At 42.2% G+C, this 23,733-nt stretch overlaps 1 protein-coding gene across 26 annotated transcripts in view; it reads left to right on the top strand.

Annotated features, from left to right (window-relative positions):
• The window catches only part of GPHN (gephyrin), a 417,472-nt gene that overhangs the window by 141,612 nt on the left and 252,127 nt on the right, over nt 1-23,733 (top strand). For all 26 annotated transcript variants that reach the window (XM_063439077.1, XM_063439080.1, XM_063439078.1 and 23 more), the window contains exon 4: nt 15,142-15,234. In XM_063439077.1, the coding sequence (XP_063295147.1) occupies nt 15,142-15,234 (93 nt within the window). The remainder of the gene's footprint in view (nt 1-15,141; nt 15,235-23,733) is intronic.

Below are 23,733 nucleotides of genomic sequence, written 5' to 3' on the forward strand. Positions count from 1 at the left end.
CAGTATTGTCTTCAGTTATCTGCTATTTTATTGGCTTTTTTTTTATTGTTTTTACACCCGGTAAAATTCTATTTCAACAGAAGCTTAAGCATTCACAAATCTGAACACCTTGAGAACTGTTAGCCTGGATAAAGCAACCCTGCACATTAGTAATTCTTCCTCCTTTGCGTTCCAGTGTCAGATTCATATCCCATGATCTTTTGAGTCTAGGGATTTAATGAGTGAACTTTAGTGAACTTTTTGGGGGTTTGTCTGAGCCTTTTAAAAAATTGTTATCCTCCCAAAAACAGCAGAGGACCAAAAGCCAGTCACAGCATCACTGCTCAAGACCATGCTGGCTGAGCTCCGCGAGAATATCTCTGCAGACGTGGAGTAATTTAAGAAGACTATAGAAGGAGTGTCAACAAAAATCATTCAGCTGGAGGCCTCACAAAGCCTCACGAACACCAGACTCTCTGCAGTTGAACAGAAGCTGGTTGAGTTACAGCAACTACAGCAGATTATGGTGACCAGAATAGATCCCATGGAAGAACACAGGCACAGATATAACCTCAAGATAAGGGGCATACCTGAGATGATGGGAGCCGCTGATTTACCCTATTTTTTCCAGAAGCTCCTTGAGGCCTACCTAACTTCTAAACAGACCAAAATAATAAATTTGGATGAACTGTTTTGTTTACCGAAACCCAGGAGTGCATCACCCTCTGTGCATCACCTTTGAATAAAAACACTGATCACCTTTGAAGGCTCTCCTCTCCAGCTGTTTCCTGATTATTCAAGAAATACCCTGACCTGGCACAGGTCCCTGAAACCTCTACTGCTAATCTTGTGATCAAGAGACCTTCCCTATCGCTGGGGTGTTACCGAGGGCCCTTCTCTTTTCAGCGCAGGGGACCACCTTCTAAGCCGGATGTTACTAAGAACTTGAGGATCTCCGAAAACTGGGCTTTCAGGCTGGACCTGATACAACCGGGTCTGGTTTGTCTAACCTGAGCCCAGCGACCTGGGAATTTACACCACGAGGCACATTAACTTCACCATCTACAAGGGCTGCTACCTGGCAAGCAGTCCCTAGGCAGGGAAGCAGCACACTGGTGCCGAGAGCCTCATGACACTCAGACAACCACTGAAACACAACATTGAACAGTACCCTTCTTAATTTTTTTTATTTTTTATTTTTTCTTTACAATTCTTTTGTGCTTGCTCTTTTGTCCAATGATTTATTTATTTATTTATTTATTTATTCTTATATGTACATATTTGATGGGCACACTACACACGTCACATCCACATGCTCACTCCCGCTCTGACTCACGTCTGCTAACAAGACCTGGATACACGGATTTATCACTCACTCTAGTTGGCCGCTTATTCCACCTATATTGTAGGAGTGAAAACTCGTTCCCCCCTCTCTAATGCACTAATTGAGCGTGCAATTAACAGAAATAATAAGGCTTTCCATATTAGGGGAAGTAACCTTGCAGGTGATAGGCTTAACATTGGCCAAATAGGATGGCATATTGAAAACCTGGGGGTCCGCACTCTACTAGCTCAAACTTTAAGGCACACACAATCTATGTGATTATAGTTGAGATTGAAGGTCTCAATTTAGAGTAAATAGTATGACTGTGGATGCCACTCAACTGGAAATAGCAGGGATTACACTAAAAAAATCCCCAAAATGCAGAATAAAAGGATGGCATTGGATATTATCTAATGATTATCCAGGAGTGGTAAATGTGGTAAAAAATACCTTCTTAAAGCGGCACTGTCATGCCGAACTTACCTTTTCATCAATCTCTTCCTCTTCTCCCCCTCTCTCAGGATCTGTTATTCTTTTCTTCCAGTCTTCTTTAGTTTTCTTTAAAATTATAAGACAAAGTAGGGACTCTTTACCTTATGGAGGATTCCTCCGCTTGACCAGCTCTGACCAGCGGAGGAGCAAAGTGTGCTTCATTTCCGCTGGTCAGAGCAATTTTCCCATGATCCCTAGCTTTCCTCCCTGTTCCCACAATACTTCCTGTCAGTATTGCCGAACGTCCTGTCACTTAGACAGAACGCCGGCAAAACTGCCGAATTGCATCCTAACAGAATGAGCACCGTTTCTCCATTGGTGTTAGGATGCAATTCGGTACTTTGTTCGTATCGGAATTTCATTCTAATGAATGAAACTCCGATCCTATTCATTGCTGTGGCTGCATCTTGCAGCCGCTTAGTAGATAACTCCCTAATTCCCACGGTATCAGGGAGCTATCTACTAAAAGGCTGAAAGACCTGAATTGGTCTTTCAGCCAAATATACTAATACTAAGTAAAGATTACTTAGTATTGGTAAATAATATGCCCCTACTCGCTATACCGCGAGTAGGGGCATGTCTAGTAAGCAGTGAGCAGCCTGTGGCTGCTCACTGTAAAAACAAAAAACAAAAAAACACCTAATAACCCCCCCCGCCGCACTGGGCTTAAAGATGGGGGGGACCTACTGTCCTCCCCCTGGCCCCCACCCCTGCGCGGTGGGTGGGGGCCCTAATAAAACAATAAGGGGGGGACCTACTGTCCTCCCCCCCCGGCCCCCACCCCTGCGCAGTGGGTGGGGGCCCTAATAAAACAATAAGGGGGGGGACCTACTGTCCTCCCCCCTGGCCCCCACCCCTGCGCGGTGGGTGGGGGCCCTAATAAAATAATAAGGGGGGAGGACCTACTGTCCTCCCCCCCTGGCCCCCACCCCTGCGCTGTGGGTGGGGGCCCTAATAAAATAATAAGGGGGGGGGACCTACTGTCCTCCCCCCTGGCCCCCACCCCTGCGCTGTGGGTGGGGGCCCTAATAAAATAATAAGGGGGGGGGACCTACTGTCCTCCCCCCCTGGCCCCCACCCCTGCGCGGTGGGTGGGGGCCCTAATAAAATAATAAGGGGGGGGACCTACTGTCCTCCCCCCGGCCAATGACCCCCCCCCCCTTCAAGGTGACTAGGGGTCCCAAGCCCCTAGTCACCCCCCCCACCCAAAACATTCTATCCCCTACCTACCCCCCTCACCCTAAAAATAGTGAGGGGGGAATAAAATAACTAACCTGTAAAAAAAAAAAATTAAACTTACCATTTGACGTCTTCTTTTTTCTAAATTCTTCTTTCTTCAGCCCCCAAAAAAGCCAAACAAAAATCCATCATACCCGTCGCACTTTAAAAAAAAACGAGCGCAAACAAAAATTAATCCATGTTCACCCATGGAGGGCACGCCGCGTACTGAGCTCCGCAGGGCGGGTCAAGGCTTATATAGCCTTGCCCCGCCCTGCAATTAGGCTTAGAACACACTGATTGGTTGGTTTAAGCCAATCAGAGTGCTCTGTGTCATTTTACAAAATGCAAAAGAACTTTCCCACGCTGTGTAAAATGACAGATCACTGTGATTGGATGGTTTTCAAGCCATCCAATCACAGTGCTCTGTGTCATTTTACAAGCGTGGGAAAATTCCAAAGAACTTTCCCACGCTTGTAAAATGACACAGAGCACTGTGATTGCATGGATTTCAAGCCATCCAATCACAGTGCTCTGTGTCATTTTACAAGCGTGGGAAAATTCCAAAGAACTTTCCCAAGCTTGTAAAATGACACAGAGCACTGTGATTGGATGGCTTGAAAACCATCCAATCACAATGATCTGTCATTTTACACAGCGTGGGAAAGTTCTTTTGAATTTTCACACTCTGTGTAAAATGACACAGAGCACTCTGATTGGCTTAAACCAACCAATCAGTGTGTTCTAAGCCTAATTGCAGGGCGGGGCAAGGCTATATAAGCCTTGACCCGCCCTGCGGAGCTCAGTACGCGGCGTGCCCTCCATGGGTGAACATGGATTAATTTTTTTTTGCGCTCGTTTTTTTTTTTTAAAGTGCGTCGGGTATGATGGATTTTTATTTGGCCTTTTTGGGGGCTGAAGAAAGAAGAATTTAGAAAAAAGAAGACGTCAAATGGTAAGTTTAATTTTTTTTTTTTTTACAGGTTAGTTATTTTATTCCCCCCTCACGCAGGGGTGGGGGCCAGGGGGGAGGACAGTAGGTCCCCCCCTTATTATTTTATTAGGGCCCCCACCCACCGCGCAGGGGTGGGGGCCAGGGGGGAGGACAGTATGTCCCCCCCCCCCCCCTTATTACCATTTTTTTTTTACAGTGAGCAGCCACAGGCTGCCACAGGCTGCTCACCGTTTAGTGGACATGCCCCTACTCGCGGTATAGCGAGTAGGGGCATTGGGGAGATTGTAATCTCCCTTGTGCTATTATGGGGGTCATATTGACCCCAATAGAGTGAGGGGGGGACCTGGGGGGCTTATGAAGTGGTGGGGAGCTCTGCTCAGTGCCGCTTCTATTGTTACATATTACAAGGAGGGAGCTGCACGCCGGTAGCTCCCTCCTTGTAATAAACTGATCGAACAAACGAACACTGATACACAGTGTTAGTTTGTTCATCTGATTTTTTTCTATTCATTCATTCGTCTGTCTGATGAATGAATGAATAGATGAAATTCCCGTTCGCATGTCCAGGTGTTTCACTGGGCATGTGCGGGAATCTCACAGTCTGTGTAGTGTGGGTAGATGACGTGTCCCACAGGGACTTCACCTACCCACACAAAGATGGCGGCGCCCTGAATAAAGATCAGGGCAGAAAATACAGATTTAAAAATAGGTAATCTGGGGGGCTTAGGGGCATTTGGGGGTGACTAGGGGGTCAATTGGATGTAGTGGAGGCGGGAGGGGGGTTAAAAAAAAAAACGGGATTCGGCATGACAGTGCCGCTTGAAGAGTTAAAACAGTGTCTAATAAATGGGTGAAGTAAAAATATATAAAAAGCTAAATATGTCTTGATAAAATTTCATAAAACTTAAAGGATCACTATAGGGTCAGGAACACAAACATGTATTCCTGACCCTTTAGTGTTAAAACCACCATGTACCCCCCCCTGCCTCCATAAATATAGCAACATCTTACTGTATTCAAGCCTGAAGCTGTAGATCTGCATGATGCTTGCCTCAGAAAAACAAGCTGTGTGCTGACATAATCAGAAGTGGTGGCCTGATCCAATCACAGTGCTTCCCCATAGGAGAAGCACTGACAAGGAGGCAGAAGCACTGAGACTGAGAAGGAGGCAGATCAAGGGCAGAGCCAGCATGATTCAAACACAGCCCTGGCCAATCAGCATCTCCTCATATAGATAAATAGAATCAGTGAATCTCTATGAGGAAAATTCAGTGGCTGCATGCAGAGGTACTGAATGTTTGTATGCATTTTATATGCATTTTAGGCAGCCATGGCCCAGGAAGGATCTCTAACAGCCATCTAAGGAGTGGCCAGTGAAGTTATCACTAGGCTGTAATGTAAACACTGCTTTTTCCCTGAAAAGACAGTGTTTATAGCAAAAAGCCTGAAGGTAATGATTCTACTCACCAGAACAAATTTAATAAGCTGTAGTTGTTCTGGTGACTATAGTGTCCTTTTATTACAATGCTGTTAGAATACCAACGTGTAAAAGTCCCAATGTTTCCAACAATTATTGTCTCTATTTGATACAAGTATCAAGGTAATGTGATGATACAGTTTATGCAATGTTTGCTAGTATCAGTTCGCGCCAGCTGTTAGACCAGCTGGGGTTTGTCTACTGAACAAGCTATGTTAATTTAGTACTATACCAGTGATGTCTTCTTCAAATGTTGTGGTATCAATGTTATGTACACTGCATATAAATAATTATACTTTAAGATCATATATGATGATCTTAACCCCTTCAGGACGGAGTCAATAGTGCACGTTCTGATCAGAACAAAACGTAAACAAAAACTGGTATTTGCGCTATATGTCTGTTCACCCGTAGTTCCCATCTTTCATATTAAATGCACCCACACTTATTATATATCATTTTGTTCAGGAGAAACAGGGCTTTCATTCCATATCAAATATTTATATATGAAACCTAATTTATTATGAATAAAATTTAAAAAACTGTGAGAAATTTTACATTTTTTTTAAAAATTTGTAGTTCCGCCTCACATTTTAGCTGTAAATGTCATAATACTGTTTTTACGGTTACGGTTTTACTGCAAAAAAATGCACATATTTGTAATCAGCGATGTCTCACGAGTACAACAGTACCCCCCATTAACAGGTTTTATGGTGTTTTGGAAAGTTACAGGGTCAAATATAGAACGTTCCATTTTTAAATTGAAATTTGCCAGATTAGTAATGTTACCTTTGAGACGGTGTGGTAGCCCAGGAATGAGAATTACCCCCATAATGGCATACCATGTGAAAAAGTAGACAACCCAAGGTATTGAACGTGGGGTATGTTTAGTCTTTGTTAGTAGCCACTTAGTCACAAACACTGGCCAAAGTTAGCGTTCATATTTGTTTTTGTGTGAAAAAAGCAAAAAACTAATATTTGGCCAGTGTTTGTGACTAAGTGGCTACTAAAAATGACTGGACATACCCCATTTGCAATACCTTGGGTTGTCTACTTTTGCAAATGGTATGCCATCATGGGGGTAATTCTTATTCCTGGGCTACCATACGGTCTCAAAGGCAACATAACTAATCTGGCAAATTTCAATGTGAAAAAAATTAAATGCAAGCCTTATATGTGACTCTCTAACTTTCCAAAACACCATAAAACCTGTACATGGGGGGGTACTCTTATTCTCGGGAGACTTCACTAAACACAAATATTAGTGTTTTAAAACAGTAAAACATATTACAACAATAATATAGTCCATAAAAGTGCAGTTTGTTTGTAAAAAATGCAAAAAACTTCACTTTTACTTAAAATATCATCGTTGTAATATAATTTACCAGTTTTAAACAGTAATATTTGAGTTCAGCGAAGTCTCCTGAGTAAAACAGTACCCCCTATGTACAGGTTTTATGATGTCTTGGAGAGTTACAGGGTCAAATATAGTGCTTGCGAATTAAATTCTCTGCACTTTCTCCCTGTGTTGTCAGGCATGTCAATCAAATTTTAATTAATCAAATGACATAATTATGTTAAAAGATTACTTAAATATACACGTAGAATTTTAATATATATGCATTTATAGGTATTTAAATTCTACGTGTATACTAATGTAATCTATTATGTAATTATATGTATTTATCTCTCTATATATATTTGCGGTTATTTGTATTTTATATATAGATAGATATATATAGAATGTCATTCTAAGTGTATTTTGTTACCAATATATATTTTTTAATAACAAAATACAGTTAGAATAAAATTACGTATGAATATATAATTTATTTTAAATTTTGTTTCAATATTTTATTCATTTATTTAATAATTTTATTTATTTATTATTGTAATTATATGTATATATATATAATATATGTGTATATATCTATTATATATATAATATATATACATATTATATATATGTAACGTCATTCTAAGTGTATTTTAATACTAATATATATACTAATATTACTATTAAAATACATTACGCATGACGTTACATATATATAATATGTATATATATTATATATTATATATACATATATTATATATATATATATATATATATATAAATGCATTTATTTTAATTTTACACATGTCTAATTATTTTTTTTAATTCTTCCCACCAGCAGGGGGACTGTCTGATATTTCAGACAGTCCCCCTGCTGGCAGATCCACAGCCAGCTATAGGGGGCCATGTGATCGCTCTTTGAGAGCAATCACATGGCCCCCGGGGGCCTGATTTGCCGTGGGGGGGCTGCCTGGGCTCTGAGGCAGCCCCCCTGAAGAGGATCGCGGCGGAGGTGAGTACCGCCGGACCTCCTGGGCTGCAAGCCGTTACGGCGTTCTATGCCGCCGCAACGGCTTTAAAGCCCTTTAAAGCCGCGACGGCATAGAACGCCGTAACGGCGTTAAGGGGTTAAGTTATGGATTTATCCTTTGTTCTACAAAGAAATAAATTGGAGATCCATAGTGTATACTGAATACATTTTTTTGACGACGATACTGAATTAAAAATGCACTCACAATTTGCAGAATTCTACCAAGCTAGTTGCTGGGGGCAGTTTTACGGTTCTGCAGTCCGGCCGGTAGATGAAAGAACTGTGTGGTTGGGCGTGCTGGTCACTGTTCTCCCCTTCTGCGTTCCAAATACAACACGGTAGTAGTTTGCAGTAAGTGCTGAAAAGTGTTGATGTCCTTACCTGTTTCTTGAGTAATGTCTCACTTCATCAGAGGCTGGCATGCAAGCATAGCTCTTGGGTTTAAATAGCCGACTAAATCCTTTCGGCTTTGTTAACCCGGGATGAAAATATAATTTTGCCTTTTTATAAATCGCTGGTAAGACCACACCTTGAATATGCTGTGCAATTTTGATCACCTGTTCTAAAGATATCATGGCACTAGAAAAAGTGCAGAGACGAGCTACAAAATTGATAAAAGGAATGGAGCATTTTAGTTATGAAGAAAGGTTACAAAATTTAAATCTGTTTAGTTTGGAAAAACGGCGCCTGAGACGGGATATGATGACTTTATACAAATATATTCGGGGCCAGTACAAACCTTTATCTGGAAATCTGTTCCTAAACAGGGCCATACATAGGACACCAGGTCACACATTTAGGCTGGAAGAAAGGAGATTTTGTCTAAGGCAAAGAAAAGTGTTTTGTTTTTTGTTTTTTTACAGTAAGAGCAATAAGGATATGGAATTCTCTGCCTTAAGAGGTGGTTTTGCCAGAGTCCATACAGATGTTTAAACTGCAATTGGATAAATACTTGCAAACACATAACATACAGGGATATCATTTCTAATTAGTGGGGTGATAGCTGCTTGATCCAAGGAGACATCTGACTGCTATTTTGGGGTCAAGAAGGAAGTTTTTCCTAGTTCGTTGCAAAATTGGAAGTGCTTCAGACTAGTTTTTTGCCTTCTTTAGGATCAACAGCAAAAACATATGTAAGGAAGGCTGAACTTGGTGGACGCAAGTCTCTTTTCAGCTTTGTAACTATGTAACCCATTAAAGTACAAATGCTTGTTGAATGCAGAACATATTAATATTCTATGAATTCACACCCCACAGGGTCTTCAATAAGAACTTGATTTACACCCAACATTTTACATTCCAACATTTTTATATCCCTCTGAAAATCTATTGTTTATATAGTTTGTGTTAATTTGGTATTACATCAGTAGTCTGGCTGTGCTAAAGTCTGGTTCGTCCATATCTTTCTGCATCCCTTAGACACTTGGACAGTGTCACGCATTCATCCGCACATAAAAATGTGGTCAATGGCATTTACCGTCCTAAAAAGGAAAAGTTGTGCCGAGCAGCAATCATGCACATGGAAACCTTGTAATTGCTTTTGGGTTTAAAGGCCGGTAATGGCCAATCAGATCCACAGATGGGTTTGTGCTTGATTTTATGGTATTTGACTTTGGCTTTGTTTTGGCTTCCCTGAATTCTGGTATCCTTGACTTTTGGCTTTTCCTCATCATTGTGTCTGATTCTGTGTTCCTGACCCCAGCAAGTACTTTTGACTAGTCTTGGATACGTTAAGTCTGGACATTCTAAGGTCCAGTTATACGTTATCCTTAGACCCTTGTGTGACACAGTTCTGCGTGCTGGATCAACTTATAATCCTGACATTACGACAGGGCCATAGATCCTGCAGAATTGTGTCAGCACTTGTGAGGAAAGCTAGAGGAGAATGATCACCGTATGGATCAATGTGCCCTGGATCAATGTGCTTTTAGCATGCTCCTTACCAGGACGGCTCATTTACAACCTGAGGCTTCTCCGATTATGTCACCGCTGCCTAATGTACCTCCACCTATAGTATATAAGGCACCTACGTTCTCCTTATCTTCTCCCCCTGCATTTTTCTGGTAATATCCAGGAATGTAGGGGATTTCTCAATCAGATTGAGTACCACTTTGAGGCCTCACCTGGTTCATTTCCTTCAGATAGAGCTAAGATTGGGTATCTGAATAACTTTATTACTTATGTGATGCAAATCGATAATAGACTCAGGACCAGGGAAATTGCAAGAAACCGAACTAGACGTTTGACTATGTCACTAGCACCTTGATTCTCCAAACCTATGGTCTCTGGCCTACCGACGCTGTCTGAACCCGAACCTATGCAGTTAGGGGTTACTGGACTGTCTGAGGCAGAGAAACAGTATAGGAGAAAAGAGGTGCTTTGCTTATATTGTGGCAAAAAAGGACACATGAGAGATGCTTGTCCTATACGTTTGGAAAACTTCTGCACCTAAGAAGCTTAAAGGGACAGGTCTTAGGTGTAATGGATATGTCCTCAAGCAATTCCCAAAGCAGATTTCTCCTTGACATTTCTGCCTTTTGCATGTAGAAGAACTTTTCATACAAAGTCCTGGTGTGGCTGGTAACTTTATTGATTTATATTTTGTTAAGAAACGCACTATACCAGTCAAGGAGAGATAATCACCTCTAGCGGTTGAGGCTATTGATGGGAAATCCCTATCTCAACCATTGATTACCCATGAGACCTTGCCTATTTAGATTACGATAGGAGCTTCGCAAAAGGTAGACATTACCTTCCAGATAATCGCTTCCCCTTCTTGTCCCATCGTATTAGGTTTCCCTTGGCTCATCAAGCATAACCCTCATATTGACTGGACTAAAGGGGAAATACTGGAAGACTGTCAGGAAAACTGCATGTTTCACATTACTAAAAAAAGTTGACATTGTTGCTTTACCCGCTGCTACGTCTCTGACCCCCGAAATTCCCGTACAGTATTGGGAGGTTAGGGAGGCTTTTAGAAAAAGCCAGACTGATGTTCTTCCTCCACACAGGTCATATGATTGCTCCATTGATCTCTTTCCCGGGACTATGCCTCCTAAGGGGGCAGTATATTCCCTATCCCCACAAGAAAGTAAGATCATGGATGAGTACATCAAAGAATCGTTAAAAAAAGGCCATATACGTAAATCATCCTTGCCTGCTGGAGCAGGATTCTTTTTTGTTAAACAAGATTACTATAAAGAATGCCTATCCAATTTCCCTTATATCCGAATTGTTAGATAGACTCCAGGGTGCTAAGATCTTTACCAAACTTGACCTTAGGAGTGCATACAATTTGGTGAGGATTAGGGAGGATCACAAATGGAAGATGGCATTTAACACTAGGAGTGGGCACTATGAATACCTTGTCATGCCCTTCAGATTATGCAATGCTCCAGCCATGTTCCAGGATTTTATTAACAATGTACTCGGGGTCTATATCTATTAATTTGTTCTAGTTTACCTGGATGATATCCTTATTTATTCCCAAGACCTCCAGACTCATCATAAACATGTTAAACGCGTATTACAAACATTGCTTGAGAATAGACTTTATTGTAAACTTGAGAAATGCATATTTGATCAGCATGAGGTTCCTTTTTGGGGTATTATATTTCTGCCTCTGGTTTTCAAATGGATCCTCGCAAACGAGAGGCCGTTCTACACTGGCTGTTACCCAGTGGGTTAAAAGCCAGATATTTTCTGTTAATTATTGTCTTCCCCACCCCTTTGTGTTATTATAAGTTGCTGTATGTTGTCTGATATGATTTGACTGTTTGTATTTTTATTGAGTTGTCACAGCAATGTTTATGTAATGATCATATGGGCTAGTCCCAAGTAGAATAAAGTTTTGTATGTTAGTTCCTTTTGGAACTTGTGTCCTGTGTGAATTTGGAGGGATCCCAGTGACAGTCTTCGGACTTCTTGCCCTGGGATAAAGCAAGAGAGCTAGGCCTGAGAGCCGCAAGTGTCTTTTTAAAGACGAGCTGTATATACCAATGCAGGAGGATGTGGATATATGCTTGGAAGAAGGGCTGCAGCGGAAGAGCCAGAGGGGATTATACCTGCCTGGAAGGAAAGCTGCAGAAGGGACGATCCCTGCCTGGAAGCAGGGTTGCAGTGTATGAGGCAATTGGGACGATACCTGCCTGGAAGGAGAGCTGCAGCCTGGTTGGGTGGAAAAGCTCCCCAGGACCCCAGTCAAGCTTTTGCGACTGTGGCTTAAGAATTCCAGGGTCCCTGCAAGCGGCTAGGAAGCAGACTTGGCAGTGGTACTCGGTTGGAGTACAGGAGCTCTGTCACAAAAACATCATGCCATCTGTGAGGAAGCTGAAGCCTGGGTGTCATTGGACCTTCCAACAAGACCATGATCCTAAGCAAAGCTGAAATTCCACCAAGGATTGGTTGCAGAAGAAGTCCTGGAAAATTCTTCAGTGGCTATCACAGCCACCTGACTTGAACCACATAGATTGTCTCTGGTGGGATTTGAAGAAGGCGGCCTCAGCACGCAAACTCAAGAATATTACTGAACTGGTGACAGTTGCTAATGAGCAGTGGGCCAAGTTTCTTTGGGAATGCTGCTAGAAGCCGGTATCTAGCTATGCATCTCGTTTTCAGCAGGTCATAACAGCAAGAAGGTACCGTATATACTCGAGTATAAGACAAGTTTTTCAGCACATTTTTTGTGCTGAAAAACCCCAACTCGTCTTATACTCGAGTCACTGTCTGTATTATGGCAATTTACATTGCCATAATATAGACAGGGGGCTGGCAGCGAGCGCTTACCTCTCCTGCAGCTCCTGTCAGCTCCCTTCTCCTCTGCGCTGGTCCGTTCAGCACCTCTGTCAGCTCCCAGTGTAAGTCTCGCGAGAGCCGCGGAGTCATAGTGTGGCTCTCGCGAGACTTAGTGTGAGCTGACAGAGGAGCTGACCGGACCAGCGCGGAGGAGAAGGGAGCTGACAGGAGCTGCAGGAGAGGTAAGTGCTCCCTGCCAGCCCCCTTCTTCCCCCCCCACTGAACTACCAATGCCACTGGACCACCAGGGAGTGAGAGCCCCCCTCCCTGGCCAGCTAGGAAGCAGGGAGGGGGGACGAAAAAATTAATATATATCAATAATAATAATAAAATAATTAAAATAAATAAATAAAAAAAATAATAATAAAAAAATATTAATGAAACAAAAAAATATTAAAATAATAATTAAAAAATAACCCCCCACCAAGGCTCTGCATCACACTCTGCATCACATGCGCACACACTACATTCATACACACACACTGCATTCATACACACTGCACTCATACACACACACTGCACTCATACACACACACACTGCATTCATACACACACACACTGCATTCATTATATACACACACTGTAAATAAATATTCAATTAATATAATTTTTTTAGGATCAATTTTTATTTAGAAATTTACCAGTAGCTGCTGCATTTCCCACCCTAGTCTTATACTCAAGTCAATAAGTTTTCCCAGTTTTGGGGGGTAAAATTAGGGGCCTCAGCTTATATTTGGGTCGGCTTATACTCTAGTATATACGGTACTCTAATAAACAGTAAAGATGCTTGCCATGGGAGGCTAAGACTAGCTGCCAAGCCAACTGGTCACACACAGAGCAAGCTCCACCAGCAAAACTTTTTCTGACACGAAAGCAACTTTTCACTACGAAAAACTCAGCAATCTTCTAGAAGAATATATTTTGCACATGCATGTACATCATCGTGAAGCGTTTTGGATGCCTGACGAGCAATCCAAAACCAACGCATTTCTGCGGCCTCTCTGTTGGAGTGGGAGAGGCGGTTGATCTCACTGACGGAAAGTGTAAACCCAATAACAGCTCCTGTTCTCCCCCCCGCCAGCTGGGGCTATCCCGGCACCAGCACTCCCCCCCCGCCAGCTGGGGCTATCCCGGCACCAGCACTCCAGCTATATTTACCTAACACGGATGATGCTGTATCCCAGTTCTTGCTCCAGTTGTACAAGAAGAGACCCATTACTCAAGCTAAATGGTGGACGCCAAATCTCCAACCGCACCACAATGCTTAACCCCTTAAGGACCAAACTTCTGGAATAAAATGGAATCATGACATGTCACACACGTCATGTGTCCTTAAGGGGTTAAAGGAAATGACCCTAACACAACTTGAGGCCATCTTCGAGGAATTCTGGCTGAAATTGAGTTGTAGACAGGCAGAAATGGTGGTGAGTAGTGGAAGTGGAAGCCCATTGCACCACTTGCCAATCAGAGCTGAGAACCCTACATTGAGTCCTGCACGGCAGATCGAATCTGCACACATGAGCCAGAAGATCATGAAGAAGAAGCCTCGAACATCCAATGCTCAATTCTGCTCCAGACCACCCTGTGCCCGACCCCGCATACCCAGGCATGTCCCGTACCCTAGGAGGGTCTATAATGCCACCACGGTTTGGGACCCTGATAGCAAGCGTGGGTGTAGGGTGAAACCTACAAATAATCCTGGGTGCATTGAGGGTATAATGTTTTTGTTTTTAATTCCATCCTAATTCTCAAACCTCTCATGTACATCCCAATCAGTAACAACGCTCACATGAGAATACTTTTTGGCCTCAACAAGCTTTTTATTACTACAGTGTATGCTAAATTCTGGCTGGGTTGCTGTTAGCTGAACATAGTTCGGAAGCTTGTTAGATTAAAGTAAGACGTATCTTAGTCTAAACTCCTGTTTCGTCGCTAAACAATATATCTCCAGTACACAGTTAAGACATGCATGCTTAGCCTGAACATGATATAATGTGAAATGTGCAGTAATCACTGAATGCTGACCAACTGATGTTATTTTATGTGTAGGAGTACAAGCATGTGCTGTTGGGGCATTGCAAGCTCTACTGTTTTATTTCCATGCTCAACAAAAAAAATAATAACTTTAAAAAAAAAGGATGCTTGCCATGAAGTGGTTGAATAATTTTGATACTTGCATTTTCAGTTGAATTTGGGGAAACCACTTGAAGCATTCATTGAGTTTTGCTATCTCAATTGCTTTTGCTTGATTTGTTTATTGGAAATAGCTGAAAGTCTGTATTTTGACAATATACCTTTTTTTTTTTCATGGGGGTTGAATAATTTTGATTACAACTGTGTGTGTGTGTGTGTGTGTGTGTGTGTGTGTGTGTGTGTATATATATATGTTATGGAAGGGAAAAACTAATTGCTGGTTAGGCGTCTTTGGTATTTATTTCCTTGTCAGTCAGTTGTATATATTGAACTATGTATTGTGCATTTAGCATATATCATGGTGCAGTAAGATATTCAGATTGACATTGTTATCTTGTTTCAGGAATCATTGATAGACTGGTGCGATGAGAAAGAACTAAACTTAATCCTAACAACAGGAGGAACTGGATTTGCCCCAAGAGATGTTACACCAGAGGTGAGACACCTTTTCTTACTTTTTCTTAATGTAAGAATATCTGCAGATTATTATCACACATTTTGAATTCAAGTTTAAAAAGTAAGACCTATGGAGTCAGTCTAAACGCCAAAACAACTTTAGCTTGATGAATTGGTTTTGGTGCGTACATCATGACCCTGCAGTCTCAGTGCTTACTCAGGGCCGGACTGGGTGTGAAAACCAGCCCTGGAAAAAATTACATACCAGCCCCATAGCATTGCGTAATTATACCGGCACAACGTCATTTTCTTGTTCATAAAAGGTAAAATCATGCGTTTTAAAGCACATCTGAAGAGTGAATTATTTATAGATGAGATATAAAAGCACACAAGGCCTTATACATATAGAGTAAAAAAAAAGTGTAAACATGGAGCAATCATCAAGAGTAGACCATTTATTGCTAGGGTGATTAGACTACATTTAGAACTTTGCCCCACAATAGCTCTTTATGTAGAACCCCCATTGTTCCAAATATCATAGTAGACCATTTTATCCCATGCAATTGTGTCTGCCCGATCAAAATTGTCCAAATAAAGAATAATCAAAGAGCAAGTATAGAAAACACAAATGGTTTCCAAAATTTATTAACTTAACATATATAAAATTACTCAAACACACAAAAGAGTAGTAAATGCAAATACATTTTTAGAGGTAACAAAAAGTGCAAATGTTATACTAGACAGTAATTAAATATTTTAACAGTTATAATAAACTTGCTGTTAATTCTGTAACAGTACAAAATGTGTGAAAACCTTTGGAATTCAATAAAGTTTAAATACCTTGAAACCTATTGCTGACTAGATTTCTAGTCCAATTTTAGAACAGGAAAATTGTACCAGTACCATGGCAAGAAACCCAACAGTTTTCAAAATGTAATGTACAAACATTACTCAAAAAAGTGCTTTAAAATAAGTAAATTAGTTTAACAGTAGATAAATACAGGGCTCATTACCCTTTAGGACAGACCTGTCTAACCTGTGTTATGTAAGCAACATTCCTTGAAGCAAGTTGCTTTTCGAAGCCAAAACATCAATGATGGTTTCATTGCTTAGTCCAATCAAGGCCTCTTTCTCCACGGACATTAGCATAAAGGCCTCCAAATGTGTTTGAGAGAGGGAATTTCTCAGTCTGTATTTAAGTTTTGAAAAAGACCTCTCACATGCTACTTGCAAAGAGGAAAGTGTTAGTGTCAATTTGTATGCATTAAAAAGTGAACTATACGTTAGACTGTATAAGTTGTAACGCAATAATACATTGTAGCAGCAGGCTATACAGCTCTTACAAGTTTTGCACTTTCCACTTTTATCACCAACATTGGAGTATGGCTGTTCCTCAGTTTCAGAGATAAGATGAGAATGGATGGTGTCTTCATCTTGACCTTCATTGTTAACATCAGTGTATTCTTCATCAAGTGACATTTTCAATCTTTGCCACTTTGATGCAAAATCAAGTAGCTCACTTTGTAGTTTATCTTTTGTTGCATTGGAGTCAAATTTAATTACAAGGCTACTCAGCCGTTCTAATGCACTGCTGGGAAGGTCTAGTAAAATATCTTCAAAATTTTGGGGATCTAAACATGCCAAATCTGCAAATAACTGACCATGTGTTGTAAATCGGCTATGCAGACTATTAATGATCTTGTCCAAGGTCACATTGTACACCTCCACCCGGAACTGATCACTTGCTAACAGAATTGGTTCGTCTACTGCAAGCTCACCAGCCATTCTTTTCTTACGTGGTAATCTTCGAGGTGATGGAAAGTCTTCCTCAATCAAAACTTTGCAGTCGGTTGTATCCAACTTGCTGTTTGCCCAGACTGCAAACTTCTTTGCAGCATCTATAATCATTTGGGAATCACGATCATGTGCTTGCAAGTTGTTTACCGTTTCTGTCACCATTCGGTATGCCTGCAACACATCCATACCTTGTGTTTGCAGGTACAAGGATAGTGGAGTGGTATTCCTGAAAACAAATAAGTACAGCTGTGCCGTTAGAAGTGTGTGGAATTTTTTGAGGGATTCTAAGTAAGTTCCAGCCTTGTATCTGATGTCAGCATTAAAATGATGAGAACGTGATATTTCTGCCATGGTCTGGATCAAATCTACATACAAGGCTTGACTTGGATCATTAAACGAACCAAACACCTTTGTAAGTGCTGCATCTTTGGACCACCATCTTGTTTCTCCAATCACAGAAAGAGATCGAAATCTTTCTTCCTGAGACTTTTCACGCCATACATTCATCCGAAGGTAGGATTCACGCATAAATACAGCACAGGAGTTTAACAAGCCGAACAACATTATTGCCTGAACAGATATCTTTGTGACATCCATCATCACCAAATTTAGTACATGTGCATAGCACCACACATGAATCTGGCCAGGTGCTTTATTACTCAGCCATGTGCTGAATCCGTTGTACTGACCCTGCATATTAGAAGCTCCATCTGTTGAGTTCCCAACACAGTTCGTAACATCAATTTCCATGGATTCCAATACATTGCAAACCAGTTCACACAAAGCCTTCCCTGTCGTGGATGTGCAATTTACCACAGCAACCAGACGTTCACGGACCACATCTGTGACATACCGAATTATTATTGAACACTGGTCTGAGACGTTTATATCCTGTGTTGTATCGAGCTGTATTGAGAACATGCCGGCATCTCTGATCTCTTGGGCAATACCTTTTTTTAAAAGTGCTGAAATTACACAGATGATATTGTTGACTGTAGTTTTTGAAATCAATGTAACAAAGCCACCACGCCCTTTGCTACTTGTTGCACTTTGATGTTGCTTTTTACTTTTTTTAATAACTGTATCAAGGTGATTTTTCAGCAAGGGATCAAACTTGCTTAAGAGTAGCAAAATCTCCAGGAAGTTTCCATGGTCCAACTTTTCATTATCCAACGTATATGCTGCTTCAGCTGTTGCCCGATAGCTTAGGCCTCTTTTTCCAATCAGCTTTATGGTTTCAATTATCCTCTCTAGGATGGCACGTTTTCTCTTCACTTCCTCTTTTCTGGCTGTTGTTTGTTTCTCAAAGAAATGACTAGATATGTCCATATTCTTTGACCTCATCAAAAAGGATTCAGAGCTATTATTGTGGAGGTTGCTTCTTTCGTGCTCTTCAATTCTCTGGTACATGTGCTTTTCATCAAAGCAACCATCAATAAAAGCACTGTCGTCTGTCTTTTTGCTGAAAGCTAGACACACCATGCAGAAAAAGGCACCATGTCCATGTGAATAAGTCAACCAGTGACGCTTCTTTCCATCCCTCCTCTGATATAACTTTGTTGAATTAAAAGAAAGGACAACTGGTTGACATGGATGAAACAATAGGAAGGAATTTAAATTTTCAGATTTTGGTCTGATAAACCACATTTTATCATCAACTGTGTCAGACATGCCCTCCTTAAGGCCAACTACTTCTGGAATATCTTCTTTTGCTAAGGATTCTTCATGTTCATCAGTTTCTCCCTCATCAGGAACTCCAATACGGTGGTGAATATCTTCACCTGCATCGGAATCTATATCCAAATGTACAGTGCTTTGCATAGCGCTATGCATTGCTGTGCTACAGCTAGCGCCAATGTCTTCATGTGGAGATACGGGTGGTAAGTCATGCTTTGTTGCCACTATCTTAAACAAGCTACTGACTTTTTGATACTGGTGTGCATCTTTTTCTAACAGTTTTTTTTTTTTTCACGTTCTTTTTCTGCTCCACCTTTCTGTTTTCTTTTACTTTCACCCTTCTTATCCATGGCAATCACTAAAAAAACAAGATATATTTGATTCAGCTGCAAAACACATTATTACACCTGAACCATGGGCAAAACGATCCAGAATCCCAAACTATGGGAGTGGATGGATTAGAATGGTGATTCTAATCAAATTGATTTAAATTGTCCGCTGTGTCATTTGAAAATGATAAAGACTGAAACATGTCCCAATTAAGCCAAATAATAAATTCTGATATATATTCAGAAATAAAAGCTTGCCAGGGCTAAAGCCTGGTATTAAAAATGTTTTATGAACCCATCAGGCACTTTTTAAGTCAATGTACAAAAGCATTATATACTTCAACCAAGTAAGGCTTGACTAAGCAATGCAAGGTAAAAAGCATAAAGCATATAAATTATAGATTAACCATACAGAGAATAACAAATCCACTGAAAAACACATCCTAACCCTGCATTTGAGGTATAGATCAACGCAATACCATATGGCAGACATCAAGCAAAGAATTTAAGCAAGCCTGTAATGGCAGGTATAGATCAACTGAATAACACATGCAAGCCTGCAACGGCAGGTATACATCAACTGAATAACACAAGCAAGCCTGCAACGGCAGGTAGAGATCAACTGAATAACACATGCAAGCCTGCAACGGCAGGTATACATCAACTGAATAACACAAGCAAGCCTGCAACGGCAGGTAGAGATCAACTGAATAACACATGCAAGCCTGCAACGGCAGGTAGAGATCAACTGAATAACACATGAAAGACTGCAACGGCAGGTAGAGATCAACTGAATAACACATGAAAGACTGCAACGGCAGGTAGAGATCAACTGAATAACACATGAAAGACTGCAACGGCAGGTAGAGATCAACTGAATAACACATGAAAGACTGCAACGGCAGGTAGAGATCAACTGAATAATGAAAGACTGCAACGGCAGGTAGAGATCAACAGGAGAATATGTGTGAAACCTGCACTGCAAGTAAAGATAAATAGAATAACATAGGGCTCGACAAATCCCGGGAGCCTTGGCTTCTAAAATTGCTGCTGCTGGCTCCTAAGTTTTTTGATTGTATTTTATAAAACTTTACGGATGTTACATTTCTCTTGCTCCTGATTTGGTCTGGCTCCTCAAGGCTACAGAAGTTTGTCAAGCCCTGGAATAATACATGCAAACCCTGCATTGCAAGTACAACTGGAATGTAGAATTTTCAAGTTGTTGATGATATGCATCATATTGAGCCAAATAAGGTATTGGCACAAGTTGTTCAACATCCTCTTTTCACTTATACAAACATGATCTACGTGTTTAAAATAATACATATAACAGTTTTTCTCACTATATTTCTCTAAATGACGTCTCACCCTGTGATCTGCCTTCTGTGCAGGTCTAAAATCTCAGCCTCAGCAATATTCCAGAGTCCAGGTTGTTTCTGTATCACCTCACTGGTACTGGTACAACAATTAGAAGAAATAAATCACAATGCAGTACTTTACAAATTAAGTAAAATATTTTCAAGGGGACACTTCAGGCACCAACACAACTTCATCTAAATGAAGTTTTTTGGATATCAGGATGCCCCCGGTAGGGATTACCTCTACTTTGCTTCCAGTGCTTGTCTAAACTCCTCCCCTGGCAACATTCGGCTTCAGAATTTTGAGATTCAGGAAGAGCGGAGTTCTGTCAGAAAGCTGAGCGCTCTCAGCCAATCAGTGGTGCCTCCCCCGGCAGCACTCCGCGGTTCCTGAATTTAAAAATTCTGATGGCAGATGCTGCCAGGGGACGAGTAGAGACCAGCGCTGGAGGCAACTTATGGGTTAAACCATTTGAGAACAGTTTAACCTCTTGAGGTAAGAGTGCCTCTGAGGGCCTCCTTCTGCACCAAAACAATGAACTTTTATATAATAGGTTAATAACAGTCTGCCAGCCACTGGCATGTCAAAATCCAGCTAATAAATGACCGTCTAAAATCCACATGCAAGGCAAAATTTAGTTAATAAAAAAAACAGTCTAACAGCCACAGACGTGGCAAAGTCCAGTTAAAGGGACACTATAGGCACCAAGACCACTTAATCTCAATGAAGTGGCCTGGGTGCAATGTCCCTCAGGTTTTAACCCTTCACATGTAAACATAGCAGTTTCAGAGAAACTGCTACGTTTACATTTGCGGTTAATCCAGCCTCTAGTGGCTGTCTTCCGGACAGACACTAGAGGCGCATCTGCAACGCTGGAGCCACATTTCGCCTCCATCGCGCAGAGCGTCCATAGGAAAGCATTAAGAAATGCTTTCCTATGGACACTTTGAATGCGTGCGCGGCCATGCGCATTCGGCTCCTGCGACGTCAGACGGGGGAGCTGACGTCAGACAGGGAGGAGAGGTCACCAGCGCCAAGGGAGCCTGGCGCTGGATTAAGGTAAGTAAAAACCGCTTTGTTTTCCTGACACTATAGTGATCCTTTAAGAGTTTAAGGGGTTATTTTGGCCTGGAGAAGCCAAATGGTTATACACCTATGCTCTAAACCAGGAGTAGACATCCTTTGCCACTCCAGATGTTGTGGACTACACCTCCCATGATGCTTTGCAAGCCTTAATGGAGATGTAGTCAAAAAACAAAGGGAGTGTCGAAGGTTACCTACCCCTGCACTAAACCAAAAATATATAATACAGTTCCTACCCCATAAATATAATATTTAATGCTATAATATTTAATGCTCTCATCCAACCCCCTTCCCTCCACAGTTCCTAATAAATATATTACAAATATAATTCCCTCAGCCCTGTAGCCCCCTCTATTTACATTTCCTTCTACACACACATATATATATATATATAATATTCATTGGGCCACAAATATAAATGTCACGAATATAATCATTGCCTCATCTCAAATTCCCTAGTTAGATCTTTCCCGTCCCCCCTATCTAATACATTAATGACCCCCTCCCCCAATACATTACATACCCCCTCCCCCCAATACATTACATACCCCCCTCCCCCCAATACATTACATACCCCCTCCCCCAATACATTACATACCCCCTCCCCCAATACATTACATACCCCCCTCCCCCAATACATTACATACCCCCTCCCCGCAATACATTACATACCCCCTCCCCGCAATACATTACATACCCCCTCCCCGCAATACATTACATACCCCCTCCCCGCAATACATTATTGACCTACTTCCCCTACCCAATACATAAATGACCCCCTCCCCCATACATTAATGACCCCCCAACCCCCATACATTAATTACCCCCTCCCCCATACATTAATGACCCCCTCTCCTCTCCAATACATTAATGACCCCCCTCTCCTCTCCAATACATTAATGACCCCCCTCTGCTCCCCCATACATTAATGACCCCCCTCTCCTCTCCAATACATTAATGACCCCCTCCCCCCTCCCCATACATTAATGACCCCCCCATACATTAATGACCCCCCCTCCCCTCCCCCATACATTAATGACCCCCCTCCCCTCCCCCATACATTAATGACCCCCCCTCCCCTCTCCCATACATTAATGACCCCCCCTCTCCTCTCCCATACATTAATGAGTGACCCCCCTCTCCAATACATTAATGACCCCCCCTCCCCTCCCCCATACATTAATGACCCCACCTCCCCTCCCCCATACATTAATGACCCCCCCTCCCCCATACATTAATGATCCCCTCCCCCATACATTAATGACCCCCCTCCCCAATACATTAATAACCCCCCCTCCCCATACATTAATGACTCCCCTCCCCAATACATTAATAACCCCCCTCCCCCATACATTAATAACCCCCCTCCCCATACATTAATGACCCCCCCTCTCCTCTCCAATACATTAATGACCCCCCCCTCTCCTCTCTAATTCATTAATGACCCCCCCCTCCCCTCTCCAATACATTAATGACCCCCCCTCCCCTCCCCCCTCTCCAATACATTAATGACCCCCCTCCCCTCCCCCATACATTAATGACCCCCCTCCCCTCCCCCATACATTAATGACCCCCCCTCCCCTCTCCCATACATTAATGAGTGACCCCCCTCTCCAATACATTAATGACCCCCCCTCCCCTCCCCCATACATTAATGACCCCCCCTCCCCTCCCCCATACATTAATGACCTCCCCTCCCCTCTCCCATACATTAATGACTGACCCCCCCTCCCCTCCCCATACATTAATGACCTCCCCTCCCCTCTCCCATACATTAATGACTGACCCCCCTCCCCTCCCCCCTCTCCAATACATTAATGACCCCCCTCCCCTCTCCCATACATTATTGAGTGACCCCCCCCTCCCCTCCCCAATACATTAATGACCCCCCCTCCCCTCTCCCATACATTAATGAGTGACCCCCCTCCCCCCCTCTCCAATACATCAATGACCCCCCCTCTCCAATACATTAATGTCCCCCCTCCTCAATACATAATACAATAGGTCCCCCAAGCCCCTTTATTCTTACCTTTACTTTCCACGTTACCGTTCCACTTCAAACAGCTCAGGGAAGAAAGACCGCGAGGCAGGACAGTTTCTGTAGAGCCGCCGCCGCGCAGCCGCCGGATGTGACGTCATGTCGTAATTTGACGCTCACATCCGGTGGCTGACAGGAAGTATGGCAAAGTAAGCAGCAGCGGCCGCCGGCTCAGTTGTGGCCGCGTGGTTGTGGCTGCGGGCGTGGGCGCGCAGCCGCGCGCTCAGTTGTGGCTGCGGCCGCGGCCGCGTGGTTG

The sequence above is a fragment of the Pelobates fuscus genome, chromosome 13 (genome assembly GCF_036172605.1).
Source record: "Pelobates fuscus isolate aPelFus1 chromosome 13, aPelFus1.pri, whole genome shotgun sequence".
Classification (NCBI taxonomy): domain Eukaryota; kingdom Metazoa; phylum Chordata; class Amphibia; order Anura; family Pelobatidae; genus Pelobates; species Pelobates fuscus.